The sequence below is a fragment of the Columba livia genome, chromosome 1, assembly GCF_036013475.1.
Source record: "Columba livia isolate bColLiv1 breed racing homer chromosome 1, bColLiv1.pat.W.v2, whole genome shotgun sequence".
NCBI classification, from domain to species: Eukaryota; Metazoa; Chordata; class Aves; order Columbiformes; family Columbidae; genus Columba; species Columba livia.
In genome coordinates, this window is record NC_088602.1 from 10,140,074 (window position 1) to 10,160,844 (window position 20,771).

At 38.9% G+C, this 20,771-nt stretch overlaps 1 protein-coding gene across 5 annotated transcripts in view; it reads right to left on the bottom strand.

Moving 5' to 3' along the window:
* Window positions 1-7,929: 7,929 nt before the first annotated feature.
* GRM5 (glutamate metabotropic receptor 5) overlaps window positions 7,930-20,771 on the bottom strand; it is a 267,524-nt gene continuing 254,682 nt past the window's right edge. For all 5 annotated transcript variants that reach the window (XM_065035120.1, XM_065035055.1, XM_021280136.2 and 2 more), the window contains one exon: window positions 7,930-15,564. In XM_065035120.1, coding sequence (XP_064891192.1) covers window positions 14,742-15,564 — 823 coding nt within the window. In that variant the 3' untranslated portion in view covers window positions 7,930-14,741. The remainder of the gene's footprint in view (window positions 15,565-20,771) is intronic.

Below are 20,771 nucleotides of genomic sequence, written 5' to 3' on the forward strand. Positions count from 1 at the left end.
GATTCAAAGACAGAGAGGAGTTGCTGAAGCTAAGGATCATCTGAGGCACAGAAAGGAACAGAGCAGGTTGGAATGAAGTGTATCACCTGAAAAATTTCCTGATATTTACAGCTTTCTCTACTCCATAATGTATTGTGGGGTTTATTTCATTTTTATATTTCCTGGTTTATAGCTTTTCATTTTCTTCATTCTTATGAAGTGAGTTCGGGGAAAAAATAATAGGATTATCTCTGATGTGACAAGACAGTAAAATCCACAGAGCTGACAGCCACCACCATTCATGCTCCTCCAAAGGGATTTCTGACATTGAGAAGTAGGGCTGTGCTAGACGGAAGGAAAACAGTGCTTAAATAACCCTATTTGGAAATGAAACCCTCAGGAAGATTTTTGCAAATATATTTTTTCCTTGCAGGCTTTTCTTGCAAATACTTTAACCAAGTGGAAGTTGAGATGGGAAGTGTAGAAATGGCAAAACTAAGGTTCTGTCTCTAAAATCTGTTGCATTGGATCAGAGTATTTGCCTGCAGAGCCTAAGCTGAATGAAGCTGTGCTGAGGTAGAAGGATGGATGAGAGGGTTTCAGACCTTTTAAGCTGACCATTAAATCCTTCCCATGACAGAACAAGACTCTTTTTACAAGTCATATAGATAATTAGCAAAATCCCACTGAGTACAAGGCATGAGGGATGGTTCACAGGGAGTCTTTGGGGTCAGCCTTAAATTATGCACCATGGATTGACCTTAGATTTGCTGAATGGCACAAAAAGCAGTCACTGCCTTGTCTTCACTAGGATTTTGCAATGCTAAATACGTCAGTGCAAAACAAAGTTTTATTATAATTTTTAAATGTGGAAACACAGGTAATGGAATTAGAAAAGCAGAAGTTACATACCATGTTTTTTTCATATATTTTTCTCATGCTTCAGTCTCTTTTACAGTGGATCAAAATTCTCTTCCTTTAGCAGAATCATTAGTTTGGAACTTGGTTCCTCTGTCAGCTTTCCATTATGCTGAATATTTAAAGACAGACAATTTTGTTTAGTTAAGGGAATACTAAGAAGAAGGGAATTTGGTTGTTTTGTTTTTTTTGGGGGGGATTGTCACGTACCACGCAGCTTTCTGGGTTACTGTATTTTGGCTGATGCATATCAAATCATTCATCTGCTTTAAGCTTGTCAAAAGTGAGGCAAATATTATATAGTTTAAAGTTCAGTGAAGAATGTTTGAAAAAGTACATTTTACCCCACAGTTGTATTAGGTCATCAACATACATTAATTTGGGTGACCACGGGCAACTGATTCAGTAACTCTGTGTATCGATGCCAATAATGAAGAGATCTCTCAAAGAAATGAACTGAACTGCATTATCCTTTCTGTCTTTATGACTGAGACATATTTTTAGTAAGGCAAAAATACTAAAATGATCCTAAAACAATTAAGTAAAATTTCCTTTCAAAGTCTGTAGCAGTTTGCCACAAGGGATCCACTTTTTGTGTCTCTCTACTTCTCATACAAAAGTATTTATTATTAAAAGTTATTCAGACACAATATGGATACAACTAGTCAGTGAAAATGCCAAACTCACTTGTTATAGATAGTGGCTATAGACACTAATTGTTATAGACAGTGGCTTTGAATATCAGAAACCTTATTATTGTCTGTCAAGTGTAAACTGACCACTAACAAACAGAAATATTTGAAGAACGAAACCATGTAATACAACCCATAATTACATTTGACCTGTTCTGTGAATTTTGCTTTGATGTGTGAGTAGAGGAAAAAAAAAACAGTCTTATTGCCTTGTGCAGGTAAAATACTTCACCTGTTGAGTGCTATGCAATGTGAGCTGACACACCACAGAAATACATCAGAGGTACCGATCTGCTCTGGAAGGAATTCGTAAAGAGAAAAAAGAAAACAGAGGCAATGAGCAATCAGAATATTTTTACTGCTGTCTAGTGTTAAAGAATTAATACATAAATGGCATCTTTAGAAAACACAAAGTGCTGTGAGAAAGAGTAGCCTTTATTAGTTGCTGACAACTGCATAAAATTCTACCTTAACCAGTCATGTACCAAACCTCCTAATGCGAAAAGCGTGTAATATATACAAAAAATACATGTTTATTATCTAGCCAGTGGGTATTAGGAATTAACGTGTTTAACTCAGCTAAATACCCTTCCACTGCCTGATAACTCCATTCAAACCATTTTCATCACCGAGAATGAGATTCAACCATTGGATTGATGACTAGGGTTTGATGTTCCAACAGCCATGTAGTAAAAACTATTTGGGGTTGGGTTTGCATATTGATTTGGAGCTCTTCCCCTGTAGAACAGAAGGAGAAATGAGACTTGACAGTTGTTAAATTCAGAAAGATTTCTATCACAAGGTGATCATTCTCTTCAGTTTTGATTTAATCGTGTTGACGTCTTAGCGTTACATCTTGATTTTTTTCATGTTTGAAGTCTGAATAAGTCCTAAAATAGAGATCATAACTTTATATCTGGTCTAGCCTAGTAAATTTAAGATGAATGGAAACATTTTCTGGCTCTGAGTCTGACTGGCATGATGCAGCCTTTGACTATCCCAGTGAACTTACTCTCCTAGAAAACTAGCTTTGTATCAAAGGTAATTGGTGTAGCATAAAACAGGATATTAGTCAGGAGGAAGTCCAGCTCTAGTCAGGAACTCTATTTCTGTGAACACGCAACCCCCTTCAGCTGTTATTTATCAGGAATGCTGCCATTCCTGATGGGTATTTTTATCAGCTCCAACACAAATAGGGTTAACAAGAAACTTATTCACTGGATAAGTAATTATATGACTGAATTCCCATTGCCTTAATTAGAACTGGGATTTGTTTTTCTGGGTTTTAGTTTAAGGAAAAAAATAACCAATACTGTCAGTCCTAATACAAAATTACCAAGGATTGATCAAAACTGCAAAAGTAAAAGGTTTTAGGAGATTTCCAATGGAATACAGGACACTTTTTTGTAGACAACTTTTTGAGAAAAATTCAAAGTAAATAAATTATTGAAAATTATCAAATATAGAAGGTGGGAAAACAGATACTAATTAACAAAAGCTTCACATTCTCTGGCAAACTTCTACTACGGAAGCAGTTTAAGAAAAAATAAATACAGCAACTATTACATTGCCAGTTACTCTGAACACAGCCTCAGCCCCTGATCTGTTAAAAACTCTTAAGTCTCATTCACACTCATCACCAGTATTTTCAGTGAAATTATTCAGGATTTATATTGCTGTAATCTGAGTCTTTATTTTTACCTTGTTTGGTAAAACGTATGTGGTGCTGTACTTCATTTAGCCAACTGCATGCTCCCTCTCAGCCAGTGTTGACTCATTGCTTGTATCTCCCAATCTATTTTGAAGACAACTGCTATCAATGCAGTATGAGGTGATTGAACATCCCCTAGAGGTTATAATGTTGTGAATTTGTTGTCTGCTTGGGGTAGTGGAAGGATAATGAAGGAATTAAAAACTCTATCCCATGGTCTGTCATCAGCAGATAAGAAAGGAATAATAGAGCAAAAGAGATTTCCTGTAATTTAATGTAATCCATCACAGCAGAGTTGGCCTTTTCTATGCAATAATTTATTTCCTTCCCCTTGGTATTCAGTCCATTATATCAAAGCTATAGACAAAGACAGTCCAGTGCAGGGTGACAAAGATGATGAAGGGAGTGGAACATCTCCCTTATGAGGAAAGGCTGAAGGAGCTGGGGCTCTTTATCTTGGAGAAGAGGAGACTGAGGGGTGACCTTATTAATGTTTACAAATATATAAAGGGTGAGTGTCATGAGGATGCAGCCAGGCTCTTCTCGGTGACAACCAACAGTAGGACAAGGGGCAATGGGTACAAACTGGAACACAAGAGGTTCCACTTAAATTTGAGAAGAAACTTCTTCTCAGTAAGGATGACAGAGCACTGGAACAGGCTGCCCAGGGGGGTTGTGGAGTCTCCTTCTCAGGAGACATTCAAAACCCTCCTGGATGCCTTCCTGTGTAACCTCATCTGGGTGTTCCTGCTCCTGCAGGGGGATTGGACTGGATGATCTTTCGAGGTCCCTTCCAATCCCTAACATTCTGTGATTCTGCATGGTACAAGGAACGTGTACCATTTGGACGGAATTCAAGCTGTCATTGCCTGATGAGCTATCTGTGGTTATGTGCAGCAGAAGCGACTTCTCTGTAGCTGTGTTGAGCTGTGGGTTTTTCTCTGTGGTTAGGGATTTTTAATTCACTGAAGACATACCTGCCTTATTATACCTGGGCTATCATTGTGCTTTTCCCCAGCCTCAACAGATGTTGTTTGCTGTTGGAGCAGCAGTGCAACCAAGAAGCATGGTATTTTTTAACCTAGTGAAATCATCACTCCAGTCCTTCCCGGGCTATTCGTAAGGCCGCTGGGATAAACTGTAAGTGTCACAAGCCAAGCACTCTTATATTGCTTTAAGATGGAGCTTGGTGAAGACTGCTGCTTGGCTGAATGGCTTAATGCTCTCCTGTCCACTTCATGGCAATGTGCTACTTAAAAGTTTTGACCGATCTAACTTCACAATGGCCTATTTAGTTGCTTCCTAAATTCATAGTGTGATAATTACTCTTCTAGTAATATCTCAGAAAGCACTTCTTGTAGAGTCTTGAATTTTGGGTTTTGATGTCTTTTTCCTTGTTTGTCTTAGTCAATTTATCTCAATATTCTACCTACTACTTTTATTCTTTCAAAGTAGATACAGGACATTTGTATGAGGTTCACAAGGCCAAGTGCTGGGTCCTGCACTTGGATCACAACAAGCCCAGGCAGCACTACAGGCTAGGGAAGAGTGGCTGCCTGGTGAAGGATCTGGGGATGTTGGTCAACAGCAGCTGAATATGAGCCAGCAGTGTGCCCAGGTGGCCAAGAAGGCCAACAGCATCCTGGCTTGTATCAGAAAGTGTGGCCAGTAGTACCAGGGCAGTGACCATTCCCCTGCACTGGATACTGATGAGGCCAAACCTTGAATCCTGGGTTCAGTTTTAGGCCTTTCACTAGAAGAAAGACCTTGAGGTACTGGAGAGAGTTCAGAGAAGGGAACAGAGGTGGCGAAGGGTCTAGAGAACAATTCTGATGAGAAGCGGCTGAGGGAACTGGGGCTGTTTATCCCAGAGGAAAGGAAGCTGAGGGGAGACCTTATCGCTGTCTACAACTACCTGAAAGGTTGTAATGGGGTGGGGGTTGATCTCTTCTCCCAAGTAACAGGATGGGAGGAAATGGCCTCAAGTTGCACCAGAGAAGATTTAGATTGGATATTAGGATAAACTTCTTCACTGAAATGGTTTTCAAGCATTGGAACTGGCTACCTAGGGCAGTGGTTGAGCCACCATCCCTGGAGCTATTTAAAAGATGCATAAGTGAGGTTCTTAGGGATGTGGTTATAGGTGGACTTGGCAATGCTAGGTTAACAGTTGGACTTGATCTTTAAGGCCTTTTCCAACCTAAATAATTCTATGCTTTTATGATGTCTCCTTCTCATATTTTGACTTGCTGGATTTTCTTTTATAAGCTTGTTGTTGACACCTTAGTTGGTGAACACCCTGTAGTGCTTTTTTGTTCTTGGAAGCCAGTCTTGTCCTCTCAGTCTTAAAATAATATTCTTAAGAGTCCATGTCCTCTCTGCATTTTCCTTTCCAGACTCATCAGTGCAGTATCTACACAGGCCACTGTGTGTTTAACACACTGCAGAAATCTTGTGACAAGCACTTGAACCTACTCTTTACCTTACCAAACAAGCACAAATCTGAAGTCTCACTCTTTTCATATACGTGTGAACACATATATGTTTACAACATATATGAGAAAGAAGAAGTTAAAAGTGGTAAGTTATGTGGAGGAAGTTTTGAATCCTTATTACAAAATTATAGTGAACAAGCATGCTGGTTGCTTTGTTTTAGCCTAAAAAAACCCCTAAATTCTAAGACCTGGCTTACAAGTAGACAAACAGATAAAAGCAGATGGTGGTTTCAAGCTGAACTTCCCTGAAATAAATGTAGGTAAATCACAAACCTCTCTATATATGTGAAAGAAACCTGGCCTAACCCTTTTGCTGTAACAAATGCCTCATGCACTCGACTGTGGTTTGGTCTTAAACACCTATGACAGGAAAACAAGTCATGAAACAGCCCCAGAACAAAGGCAGATTGCTATTCTTAAAATTCCAGCTTTGTTCCCAAGGTTCATCCTTGCTGAGAGCAGAAGTAGGATGGAAGAAGGAAAAGATGACCCAGTCCAGGTATTAGTTCAGCTAAGTAGGACCTAGAGGAGCCATGAACTTGCTTATCTCCTCTTGTCATGTTCTGCCTCCCTTTAGGACACTTTTAGATTATTGCTGCTTCATGACCTAGGTAGCTGAAATAGGGTGAATATGATCATGAGGGCTTTTTTGAAAAAGCGATCTTCTACACTGAAACCAGTGATATTTTTGTCTCTGTTATCAGGTAGCATTTATGGACCAAATGTGAAAGGAAGATCATACTCCAGACAGGCAGAGAAATTAGACTCCAAACTTTCCAAGAAATTGAGCTTTTACTTTTCTCACCATTAAGTGCCCTGATATTTCTGAAGGCATATAATGGAATTGTAAACCTTTCCTCTTATGTAAACCCTATTTTTTTATTAAATCTGGGTTTGGATTTATAAGTTTATTAGTTTCTGAAGGTCATCATACTGTAGTGATAATAGAAATTCAGAAGAAATACAGCTGAGAGGTACTGATAGACCACGGAATAAATTATTTTTTCTTGCAAACAAAAAAAATTGGATCCAATGTTCTAGAGAATGCTTTAAAAATATTCTGCAATGAAGCAAGCTATTGCATATTGTTTTCAAAATCCATGTCTCCAAAGTGCAATGTAATTGCACCCTTTCTTTTGCTAAAACTTTCTACATTTAGAACAATGCATTTTGCTGAAACGGCTGCCATGGAATTCTGCACTGAAAGAATTAACTTCAGGATATGGAGTTTTAGGTGGTTCAAAGATACAAGGTGAATTCCCATTATTTTTTGCTGGAAATGGGCACTTTACCTGCCACTGCATTATGAAGTTATTACCCTTAGTTTTTCAACAGGAAATAAAACAAATCTGCAGTCTTTAGAAGATGTGTTTAGAAGATCATGTGTGTGATAGTCTTTTATCTGAGGGCTGCAGTTCGCATTCTATTCTTCACTGCATGAAATGCAATTATTCCAGATTCATGCCAGTCCAAGTAAGACCTGATTTTGCAATGGGACGGAGACAATTTCTAAAAATGAAAGTGTGTTTTTTTGTTTGTTTGTATTGTTTTAGTTTTTGTGGGGTTTTTTTTTGAGGGTATTGCTGTTTTGTTTTGTTTTCCCATTTAGCAGGGAAAGTAAACCAAAATTAATTACCTGGAAACAGAATGTAGCCAGACTTGAGGTAAGGCATTGATTTCTAGTGGTGGCAATGGCAGACCACAAGAAACCATATTATTAAAGGATATAGAAAATTTTCTCAGATGTTCTGTTTGCAATTTGAGATTAGTTGTGAACCTGCAATGGTACAAGTAATGTGGTATCTTACAATATCTATGAAAATAATACTTTAATATCTGAATTCTCAGCTGAACAACTTTGTTTTCTGTTGTTCAAGACTAGGTTATTATACTATTTCCTCTTGACCTGAAAACCATCTATACCTCATCAATGAGACTGTGTTTGTTTCAAAAGACAATGATCAAACTAAACTAGAATGTATGTAACTGTTATTTATAGATGTAAAGTTAATTCTTTGAAGCAACAGAGAGAGAGGTACTATCATTGAAGAATTTGTGTATGAGCACACCAGGTTTGCAGAAAAAAAAGCACTGAAAACATAGCTCTAGGCATTTCAGAGAAAAAAAAAATCAATTTTTCAGTCATATCACAGAATTTTTTTAATACTGTTCAAAAAGTACCTGACTCTACATAAACACCAACTATAACATGATGTAGACAATCGAGAAACGAGCAAATGTATTTTTCAATGCTAAAATAAATTACATTTGTACAGGTAGAAAGCAAAACCAAAGCTGATGATAAAAATGTTAAATTTTATGAAAAATCATTTTCAGTTCACATCAAAAGAATAACTTTACATTCTCTATTTTTTTAATTGTATAAGCAGCAACAACATAAAAAGAACACTCACAGAATGTTTGAAACCAGTTGTTCATAAGTTATTAGCAAATTAAAAAAAATAATTACAAGCACTTTTAGCCCACACAAATCTTTTAGAATTGGCACCGTCTTTCTAAAACATCTATATTCTATATAGATTTCTAATTACAAATACCACCAGCAGCTGCCATATAATCCTATTAGTACATGTAATATACATAGTATCTTTGTTCCCATTTGGCAGAATGGAGTGACTTAATGATTACTGTTTGTTTTTACTGTCATTACTCAGATGAGACAAAACCAGCCACAAACACCAATTCTTCACCTAAATGAATTTACTTACCTTTATGCTTCACTGGTCTGTAAATTTTTTCCTTTTCACAGTATAAAATTGTAAGTGGCAATTGCAGAGATTTGAACAGAGGGTATAATAATAAACCATAGCAAAAAAGGTGAATTCAGATAATTCAACTGAAGCCTTTAATATGTGCAGTGCACACTGAAAGGAGTAGCAGATGAATTATTTTCTTGTTCATGGTGAGTATTGACTTCCTTTTATGAGATTGATGAAAACTTCCAGAAAACTGTGACCTGTTTCTTATTTTTGGACATGTTCTCTCACATCCCTTAACACATTTAGTCAAAGTAAGATTGTCCCATTGGGGTACCTGCTAGAGTAGCAATGATAAAGAATGGTGGGAAGGTACTATTCACCAAGCCTAGCAAGTAGCTTCAGGAGCTAACCTACTAAAACACATTTGCTCTTTGATTCGTAACAAAGCGGGAACAGCATCATGTCATTATCTTTCTCTGCTGAAGCAAACAACAAAGATCTAGGCTTGGTTGGCCAGTATGAAACTTTTATTTTCTTTACATGGATATTAATCTGGAGTGATTCCATTGACCTCACAAAGTTAAGGGCCACTGCCTGTAAAGGACTTAAGCACTTGAAATTGTGCAGTGTAATACCTATTTTTTAATACTCTTTGGTTCTACTGTGTAGTCCAGAACCCTTTATTAAATGCCTAACCTTACCGTGAACAAGGAAAGAAATGTCTGAGATTACTCAAGGCAGTGTGAAAATGCAGTGTGCAGAAAACACTAATTGTCATCTGGGACAGACTTCTTTTCATGGCCATACTTTTTCTCTCAAAGATAGGTCATCTTTGCAAAAGTTGGGTGGAGAAAAATGAAATTAGTACCTTTTTCTTTTCTGCAGCCTCAGAGAAGTGGGAACCCGAAGTTTAATTCCTTCACCTACCCAAGAAGACTCAGATTCCTCCTTTCTGTGGAGGGGCCTGAGAACTCCAGATGGAAGACAAGATGGTTGCAGACAAAGGGGTAAGGAAGGGCACATTCTCCCCTCTTGTCACTAAAGCACTTTTCAGGAAAGTATCAAGGGGTTTTTTGAACCACACATAGCACAGAAAAAATGTTGTCTCCACATCTTTATAGTTAAAATACTCACCTTGTCTCTGCTCCTGAGATTTTTAAAGTACTTTGTATCAAATGGTCATATACCATCCCTAATTATATCCAGTGTATGTCCTATCAGGGTGTAGAGTATCTGTTCCTTTTCTGCTCTGGAATTCTTTGTTTCTATCTTGTGAAGCTCTTAGTGAGATGAACAGAAGGTGCCCCAACACAGAGTCTTTAGAGTACTTTCCAGGCAGGAGGAAGATTTCAATCATCTCTGGCAATGGCTGGTCTGAATTTAGGTGCCTTATCTTTTACCTTTCTACTCTTAACCTCGAGGCTATTACAAAAACAGCAGTGTAACCAGACCTATAGCCTTAAAACAGATGATGGTTTCTACTTCATTTTGTAGGAAGTATGAGCCTGTTGGCCTATGTGCTGTGCACTGTTAGTACTCACTCATGGGGTATACAGAGGTTTAAAAGAGGAAATGCTCTTTTCTGGATCCCTCATCCTTTTTAGCATGAGTATAATGTGTCAAGATCAGGGGAGTTTTGAGCACATGCAGATGCCTGAGTAAAGTGACAGTTGAACAGTGGGTTTAAAATTGATTTTTAAAGGTAGGTATTAAATTCTGCTGAAACTCTAGGCACAAAAGTCTCTTTTTTGGGGGGGGGTCAGCCTTGACACTTATTTCCAATACAATAAAAAAGTCATGGTCACATTATTCATCCTGAACATAGCACTCTGATTTCCCCTAAGGACCCAACATTTTCTGTATGCTGTCTGTTACTATCATGTTTATTTCCTCTCACCTCATAAATGATGTGTTATAAAGAACAGCAAGGTTGCACACTATCCAATACAGAATTTACACCCGCAGCTATGCTCTCTCTCGGTTTGGACTTGGTTTCTCTGAAGAAAACATCCCCAGGTGAACTCTGCTATCATCCAGTGTTTAAACATGGACTAGCCCCCCCATTTACTCTTTTTGGAGGTCTTAGTGTCCCAGTTTTGTTCAAAAAGTTTTCCTTTTACAAACATAGCAACTGAATAAACATCCACACAAGCTAACATTATTTTTTTTGCTTTTAAAACCTTTGACAGTTCATTTTTAATTAACATTGAACTTTTATTTCACTTTTGTAGCTGGAAATCAATGGAAGAAGCCAGCACTTTGTGATCAGCCAGGCTCCCATGAAAGATCAGCAAGTGCTTTGTGGACCGTGGTCTAAAGATCTCTGGTCTAAGGTATCTGTATGAGTCTAGGCACCAAATGTTCAGATAGAAATACAAGGAAGCACATCTCCAGTCGTGCAATTATTCTTCAGAGCCAATTAAAATATACAGTTCTTCTTCAGTATTGCTAACACTTTTTCCCAACTGGCCTGCCAGAGTGATTTCAAAAGCACAGATTCCAGAGTGGTTACACCTTCATTCTTCAGGGTTGGCCTCATGCGCAAAAGAAACAAGTGATTTTCCGAGGTCCCTGTGGCCAAGAATGACAATAGTTTCAACTCCTTTAATTCCCTTTCTGGCAGCAGAACTGAATTGGAAGGCAATTTCAAGCCATTCAGTTGGTACTTGCACATTCTCCAGTTTGACTGGAAAGTGTTCATGATTGTAACCTTTGCTTTTATGGCTGAAAAACTCTGCTTTTACATCTTAATGTCCTAAACAGTGACTAGCACACAAACAGCAGAATGTCTGTCATTAATATATATATATATATTTATTTTTTCTTTTTTTCTTTTTTTTTTTTTCTGTACCAAACCCAATGGCAAAGTACTTTCCTGTCTTGGAAATCTCCCACTGGGCTCCTTTGAATTACTGCTACAGTCACTACATAATTGTTATCTTCTTCCCTAAAAAACCTTTCCTTCCTTTGATAAAATCCAAACCTATCATACAAAGGTGACACTGGTGCATTCCAGCCTGTACAATTAAAATGGATTTCGCCTTCTTTAAATGCCACTAAGGATATCTTTCATTAAAGACAGACCAACAACAGGGAGGTACAATCTCAGCAGGGTCTATCCTTTGTTCCTTGTGCAATTAAAATTTCTTCTGTAGCTAATGGATATACAAAAGATGCATGACTCCTCCCAAAGTGAGAGTGAGCAAAAGTATTTAAAATTTGCATTATGTCACATTAGTGTTTTAGCCTCTTAAAACTTGTATTCAGGTGTCAGACTGAGAGATTTTGGTCTGTGTGTGCATGCATGCACACACATATGTATATATCATCTTGGCAATCCAAATGGAAGATGCCAAGAAGCTCTGAGAAACAGCTGTGGCCAGGATTGTGCAGAATTGCAATTTGGGAGTAGAAGAAGTATATTTATGCTGAGTCATGGTTTGACAGTTTCTATTTCTCACTCCTTTTAAGTAATTTTATTTTTAAGGAGAAGTTTTTTATGTATGTCTCTATAATTTCCACTGTTGATTATTTCATAGTCTAGTGAAGCCCACAGATTTTAGCAGAAATATGTAAATATTAAGTGTCCACCAACGTAAGACAAGACTATGGAAATGGGAACCTAAAGGAGTAGGTAAAGATCAAGGTAGAGAATGTTCCAGTAAGGACATTGGCCAACAACTTAAAGAGACCAAATAGAATCCTTTTGAAATTCACACCAACTGTCCCACTACTCTCTGTATATATCAAAACAGTATTGCACTGATGGAAAACATATATTATGTCTTTCATGAACAACATTTAAGTGATCTAGACTCGCTAAATGAGAACATTTGTGTCACAGACTGGTTGGACATGCCCTTCCCTTAAATGTGGGCTTTAACCTGCGGAAGATGTTTTCCCCTAAAGATGTGGGCAGCCAGGGAATGATGAGACAGGCTAGTTCTGTGAACCAGGAGGGCAAAACCAAGCTCTCGTCTGGAAACCGTACAGCTGCACAGAACTGAGTTCACACTAATCAGTCATGCGAGGAGGCAAGAACTACATACAAGCAACAAGGACCTACAGTCATGACTTGGTGTATCTACCTGCCTTCTGGAGTAGAACTGTTTTGTGACCTGGCAGTTCATGCTATAGGCATAGCTAGTAAGCGACTGTACCTGGCAAAATAAGCATGCCCACAGACTGCACTTGGATAATGCTGCCTTGTGCAGGATGTACAGAGTCACTCGAGTAACTCTGTGAGGTGCTGGCCTGGATTCAGTCATCTGTTTTTGTAGTGTTGTTGAGCAACAAATTGGGGTGCAGCACATAATGGTGAAACTAGCTTCCTAAAGGAATAGCAAATGCTCTTGGCTAAAGTATGTGCATGTGCTTTCATAATTTTTTTGTTTGTCTGTTTGATCAAGTATTTGTTACTTTGGACATGGGGGAGAAAAAGTGGGTATGAATTTTAATTACAAAATATTTGTTATCTTTGAATAAATAAGATCTAGAGGTTTTGAAAATGAAACATAGCAGCCTTATTTCAAGGCTCACTTCCATGAGGCTGTCTTCTATATAAGGCTATATCAACTCAACTTTGAATTGAAGTACATCACTCACTACCTCATACTATCCTTGAATAAAATAAAACAAACCCATAAAAGTTTGGCACCTGAGGACAGCTATGTCATGAAGGAGAGAGCCAATACAGTGTGCGTTTAGGGCCTGACTTACAAGTTCTATGTAATTACACCTATCAAAAATTATTTATCTTCTATTTAAACTTTAAAACTCTTCCCTGCCTGTATTAAAAAAGTGCTGTGACAGTATGAAGTGCACTAATCTGTACTACCTTGATATAGGAAAAAAACATGAGGAATCCCCTTGCTTCTTCTGTGAGTTGCTAAGAAACAAAGAAAGACTCCGTTGGTTCATAACTCATCAGGTCTTCTCTGTTTTAACTTTTACTTTGTATTGCTTTGAAAGTATTTTTTTTGTCACAGTTCATAGCTGCAAGACATCAGCAGCTAAATAAAGTTAAAATTGTTGCTTATTAAAGAGTAACTAAATCACTTCTAAGCAGATTTTGACACAGAGTGTTTTTCCCTATAAATAAATTATGATTATGACAACCTTTCCACTGACAGTTTTCATCATAATCCAGATTGGTCTCCTAGAATACTGTCATTCAAAGTATGGAGAAAAACATTGGAGTTTTTACCTGATCCTTACAAGCAAATATTATGGGAGCCCAAATAAGTATTTTAATTGCTGTTAGCATGAGAACGTCCATAAAAATGTGTTAATTTCAGTAGGGAGTGCAGCTATAATATAGCTTCATAGTGCTGCTAGAAAGAGAATATTCACCTCAACAACTTGCCCTGATAAGGGAATTACAAAACAGTACTCCAGAAAATATTTTTTGCTACTTCATTATTAGTTGGCAACATGGTGAAATAGTCAGGAAATCTTCCTTGGGTTTTGTTGCTGTGAAGGTGAATCCAATGTCAGCAAATTGAATTTTTGATACTGATAGAAGAGAATTTCATAAAGAAATGTGTAGGTTCAGAAGTCATTTGTAAAGCCCTCCATATTGCAGTCACTCACTGCAAAGCCTCAGCTTAGTGTTATCCACGTGTAACGTATCACGGACACAATATGCTTCAGCATAAAGTTTGGTAGTTAGTGAACATACATTACTACTGTTTGAGATCTTCATAGAAAAAAAAAAAAAAAGAAAGCTTGACAGGTTGGTCCCAGATTTGAGTCTGTTAGAAAATGTACATTCAATGTTTGGTCTTCTATTCTTGATAAAAGATCAAGGTTCACTTCTGGGTAAGGAATCAGAGTAAACAAACAAACCATTGTACAGTTGTTTACAATCTAGTTTCCCCCCACCCCGTATATTGTACACACGGTTCATTGTAATACTAAAGCAAAGCACTTGGTATGTAACTGATTTAACAGACTCCTTATAAGCCCTCAAAAATAGATTCAGTGTTTCTGAAAAGCCCATGTTTTTTTAAGGCCACGATAATCTGCCAAGAGTCATTTTGTCTTTAGAACAGCATGATCAATCTGATGTTTCTGTTTATCAAGTAATTCCTCCTCTTCCTCTCTGTTTCTCACAAGATGACCCAATGCCTCTCTATCTGCGTAAACACTGGAGATCTTGAAGGCTCGGCTGTCCCCTTGCTTCTTGCTTGTAGTCATTGAGATCCAACATTGTCTTGAACTACATTCACAGCGAAGACGAACTTTGAGTATAATCTCTGATAAGGAGTGTGTCATACTTTGGGGAGGATGGCATACAGAGAGCTGATTCGGAAACTGGAGAGCTGGGAGATGCACTTCCAGAATCAATGGAGTCTCTAAAAGGAGAAGGAGGAGTTAAAGCTACCAACTCCTCAAGGTCTTGCTTGGCTGCTGGGGTCTCTGAAGTGCCTTCTTTGATGCTGCCACTTGAAGGTTTCCGAGCTGACTGCGAAGCGCCATTGACTTCAATGGCAGGAAGCGGTTGGACCTCTGCAAATGTGGTCATTGTCGTAGGGAGCTGGATTTCCCGTGGGATCAGGTATGAAGAGCAGAGAGGAGTGGCCACCATTGTCCCTGGAGTGGCTGTTGAAAGCATCATATTGTTCAGCTCACTGATGTTGGCTGTAAAGCGAGTAACCACACTACTGATCTGCTCCATAAGGGAACCTTGAGAGGAGCTACTTCTCTGAGGAGGCTCTGACTGGAAGGTAGGGGCGTCATCTTCTGTTCGGCTAACGGAGGCAGTTCTGTGGCTCAAGGTGCTGATAGGTGAGGGAGTCTGCGGTCGGTACTGAGCTGGGTATTGCTCTTCTGCTTCCGAAACATCGTAAAGTGTTTTGGCACTGGCCTCAGGAAATGTAGCACTGCTACTATGTCGGCTACTATCTGTGCTTTTAGAAAAAGGCTTGATCACTGCAGTTTGATTGGGGTTCTCTTTTTTGTTGATGTGAATTGACAGTCGCTGCCACAGGTGTGCTCCTCTGCTGCTTTTCTCATTCTGGGCCCAGGAAACTGATTTCCCATTAGAGCTGTAAACAGAAATGAGATAAGATGGTAACTTGCATCCAAGCTAAAAATATAATCACTGTAGCTATACCATGGGTATGTGGCATCCCAGAGCTTATATTGCTCATAAAGCTGACTGTAATTTCATCTATATCTGTGTGTATATCTACCTGCTGCAATATATCTGTCTTTTATATCTATATATTCTAGGAAAACAAGCAGAGTGTGCCAGCTCATTTCACAGAACATTTGTACATCCAGCCGTGACCTGCTCTGTGCTACCTGATGGGCACCACTGCTGCCTCTTGCTGCCCTCAGGACATGGGCAGTGTCCATCTTGGAGGAGGGAACAGCCTGATGGTTTCCCTTCTGTTGGATTGGTGTCAGGAAGGGGAGCTGTGGGACTGAGGGATGCATGGAGCAGTGAGGAAGAAGTACATGACTGAGGGGAATAGATAAGAGACCTGGACTGTTTGGGTTGCAGGGGGCAGGTATTTAGGCTGGCCTGGGAACATTCAGTGGTGCAGGGCTTGGTGTAGGGTGGTGGCCACGGATTCCCGGTATGGGGCAGGGAGTATAGACTGTGAGATGGAGAATTATAGTCTGTTATGGTTGGAGAAAAAAATATCTGTTTATATCCCAGTACTTGGAAGTACTGGAGCAATACTCAGAAAGGGGCTATACTTGTTGTGGGTAGAGAGATCCTTCTAATGTCTGATCTCTTCTTCATCAAGATACTTGGTAAATTAGCCACCACTAGCTTAAAGATTTTATTTTGTTTTGTTTTGTTTTGTTTAATTACAGGTCAGGTCAGAGGATAAAACTGTATTAGTAACAGGAAAGAAATAATGGACAAGCTATACAAGCAGCTCCTCATGGTGACCTGAGTTTGGAGACAGAAATAAACGTTTTGCTCCGCTCTCCTGTAAAATGAGTCCTCTTAGGGTAATTTATCTTCAGATCCCATCATATCTTGATCTCTATCAAAGTTGCTTCTTTTTCTACTCTTGCTACCTAAGGAAAGCCGACTGCAGCACTTATAAACGTAGATAATGAAACCACTTCTTTCACATCTTCCTTAGGCAGATGAGCTGGTATTTATATATATATATATTAACCTGTGGTTCTTGGGATTAAGAAAGACCATTAGAAATATTCCTTAGCTGAAACAGGCAGACTCTGAAATGATGTAAACAGGAAAAACATAGTCTCCACATACAAATAAGTGTGACTTATATACAAGATGCAACATAGCTTTAAACAATTCACTTTAGTTTCCAAAACATTTGCTACAGCCATTTAGGAATTTTGGAAAGACAACCATATTGGAGACCCTGGCAGAGTATCACAAATTTGCTGTTTATTTGTTTGCTTTTTAAAGCCTGAAATAGATATACTCACACATGTTAGCCTGCAGTGTAACAGTTTGCAAGACACATAGTTTACTAAACACAGATGACTTTATACCAGCCTTCACGTTCAGTTTAATAGCTCTTCTAGTCATCTAAAAACAAAGTTGTGTGCTAAGCATAAACAAAACCGTCTTGTCGGTTCACGTCCGTGACTACAGTACATGGAGCTGCAATGGATCATGTAACACAACAAATGCCAACAGCTTTCCCCTTCAAAAGCAGCATGACAGAATCCAGCAGACAAACACAACGTAAACCAGTGGGTATTTTAAGAGCGGCTAGACTGGGAGATGATCTCTATGAGCATATAAGGGCTCCACCTTTTCCTTGCGGTGATCACCAGGATTTTATCTGGATCTTGGAAGTTAACTACTATGCACCTACCCCCAAAATGCCAGGCAGAACAGAACAGCTGGTGGCTTGTAACCTGCTGTTCAGACAATCCCTTCCTTTTGCTGTACCTCAGAGCAAGGGGGAAAAGCAAAATCTAACCTGTTGCACTGATCAGTTTGGCTCTGTCAATGTGCTTCTCAGCTGAATGGAAGCTGGGACTAACCTCTTCCAGAGGTTGCCTCTGAGGATTGCATGCTCCTCTCACTGAAACACATACTAGGTGTGTGTTAAGAACTGTTTGAGAGTCCTGGACCCTTGGTCATGCTGAGTCTTGAGCTCAGTGGGAGCTCAATGCCAGCAACAGAAGCAGGCTTTGGATCCTTTGGGAGCTGAGATCTTGCCTCTAGTTCTGGTATGATGACTATGAGACCTTCTCCCAGCACTTACTGAGTTTGAGCTGGACCAGGAGGCTGGGTGACCTGGCACCCTCGACCTTGATCTGGCAGAAAGAGAGGACCTAGTTCCAGTCCTGGGTGTCCTACCTGGTGGGGTTTCTTAACTCCTGCTGAGTTCAGAGCTCAGAGGGGTCTGTGACAGACCTGCCTACCACAGAGGTAAAATAAATACCATTAAAATGAAGGATTAGCCCATGTAAATAGAAACGCTTGCCTGAAGAAGTAGGGATACTCTAGCACTTCTCCTAGCTTCAGGCATAGGCGTAGTACAGATGTTCAAACTCTGCAGCTTTAAGTGTGTACATGAACACTAGATGCATGTAGTCAAATTCAGTTGTTTGAAGGTCAGCTTGCAAAAGATTGTGAAGGGAACACGTTACTCCCTCCCTAGTCGCCATTCAGATGACAATTATAAAGCAGCGATATGAGGCTGAGGGAAAGGAAAAGGACGAAATCTGGGGATATGTCCTGCTCTGGGAAAGGACAGCTGGCAGTTAAATCTTCAGTGGAGCATCTGTCACCATTCCTCCTGAATTCCAGTTTAGTTTTGGGTCAGTCTTGGCTGATGCAGTCTTTTACTGCCTTTGTACTGTGCCCAAGAGTAATTGAGCTGCATGTGTGGCTCTCATAGAGATCCCAGGGCTTTAAATGAGATCCAGTGTCTATTTGATGTAAATTTGATGCAAAAGCTTGAAAGACTCAAGTATTATTCATTGCAAATTCCTTGATATAAAAAATTGAATAGGAAATAAGCAGCAATGTATCAGTAAGGAATAAACCCTATAGTTAAAAATCCTAGTAGTTTGCCCAGCAATAACTGGAATTGTTATTTCAGAAATGCATCATCCACTTTATCATGCTGCACCTACTTACTATAAAGTCAACACTCCGGACTGAGATGTGGATTAATTTATCACCTCTTTGAAAGGAGCACCACTTGTTTTTGATATATTGTTATGAAGCTGGGTTACTGGTAAATTCCTGTGATAGTACTTTACAATTCTGCTCTAATTGCATATTGCTACTCTGTCAACTGGAAACCACCGCAATGTGTGCAGTATAAAAATAGACAAATAAAGATAGACCAGAGACATAGACTATGATGTCTACTAATGGAATTGTTTACATTTATTATGCCCAGCCCTGCCATAACCCTTTGATGATGGGAAATCTTAGTTCAGCGAAATTTTAAGGTTTTCTTGCAAACAGATTTTGGCAGAATTACACTTTTGATCTCCCAAAGGAATCCCGCTATTAAGTTTGGTTGAATACACATATATTTTTTATCCCACTCTGCTTTTCTGCTGGCACATTGCACTGAGTAGAGCAGAGCAGAGTACAGGTCGTATCTAGAGAGAGGCAAACTCCAATCAGTGACATAATTTCCAAAACAAAATACTTTTTTTTTTTTTTCACTATAGGTTAGTTATGTTCAGTTTTATGTATGAAAAGGATTTCCTCAGAACAAGTAATACTAATTGTTTCTCCAGACTCTTTACTAAAAGCTGCTTTGATTTTGATAGCTAGGCTTTTTCCCAGCCTGCTAGACGCACAATGCAAGCACAGGTGCATGTGTGTTTTGTTTCCCTAGTCTTGTCACTTGAGTCAAGATCAGATCAATATGCACCTTGGTTGTGGTGACCCAAGTTCTTCAACCTTGGGAGAACAAAAGGCCTTGCAACATGCTAAAAACATTGAAATGAAATAAGAGGCTGAAGTGTAGAACTCCAGTTTACCTGTGTAAAAAAGTCATAGTTTCTCCTGGGATTGGTTAAAACAGATGTACAAGTCTAAGGTGTCTAAACTAGATCAGTTCTACCACTGTAATGGTTTATTTTGTTGCCATTTTGAATAGCTTTTAAGGAAACCTCTATGTGCCTCTGTAACTGTTTCCCTGGGTGAAAGCCAATTCTGTCACACAAATAGCTTGCTAGTGATATATCACTCAAGTCATTTAGTTTAAATTATTTCCATGTTGCTTGTTCTATGGAGATAAATAACAACAAAACACAAAAGAAGAATGATACCTTGCAAAAAATCATTTTGTCCTGTCCTGAGTTCTGGAAGTAAACAACATATTTTGCAATTATTATGCATAGAGAGTTGTTTTCTGTGAACATCAGCAAGGGCATTTATTTATATTACTCCACGAACTGTAATCTGTTGATATCTCCTTTCCTTATGAAAATCATAGCTGGCATTTATATGAATGACTTTAATCTATAAGGATGAAAGAAACTACAAAGTGAGAGAGAGCTGATGGACAGAAACTTTGCCAATGACCTCCCAGCACAGTCACCAGCGATGCTAATGCTGGCAGCTGTTTCAGCAGCATGCCTGGTTAGAATGGGAAATTAAGTGTCTGGTGTCTGAATGAAACATTTCCAGGATGCCTATTATCATGACCTACAATGCAAAAAATTATTTTGATACCAGATGTAACTTCTTTCCTCTATTCCTGTGACCTTATTGCAATTGTTAATTAAGGTAGCTAGTGCTGGGTTTTGCTTCTCATCTGAAAAATGTCAGTTCAAGCACCTCTGAGCACATCTCTGCTACACTGGAGCATCCTATTCACAGGATGGAGAGAGGACAATGCCACCTCTTGAACTGCGAGTTCTGCTTCCTGCTGCACAGAGCTTTAAGATGCTTTCAACATTGCTTAGTCAACATGTTTGTCAAAGGGTTGATTTGAATTCTTTTCTCTGAAAAGAGCGCACAATTGGAGGAATTTTAGGTGTTTGGCATGCCTGATAAATTATTACAGAGATATTTATGCACATGTGACTTATCAGCAGAAAAATTACTCTTGTGGATTATTGAGTAGTTTCTTATTCATTGCATTTAATCAAATCAGAAATGCAAATATGATGGAAGGAATGCAAAAACCCATGATGATGTGATGTCTACTTTGTGAAAGCCTCATGAAACATCCCATTCTAGGACTGATTTTATCAGATATATGTGAATGATGCTCACAAGTGATGCAAGATGTAATACCTTGTCTTAATCAGAAATAGCCTTTCAAAA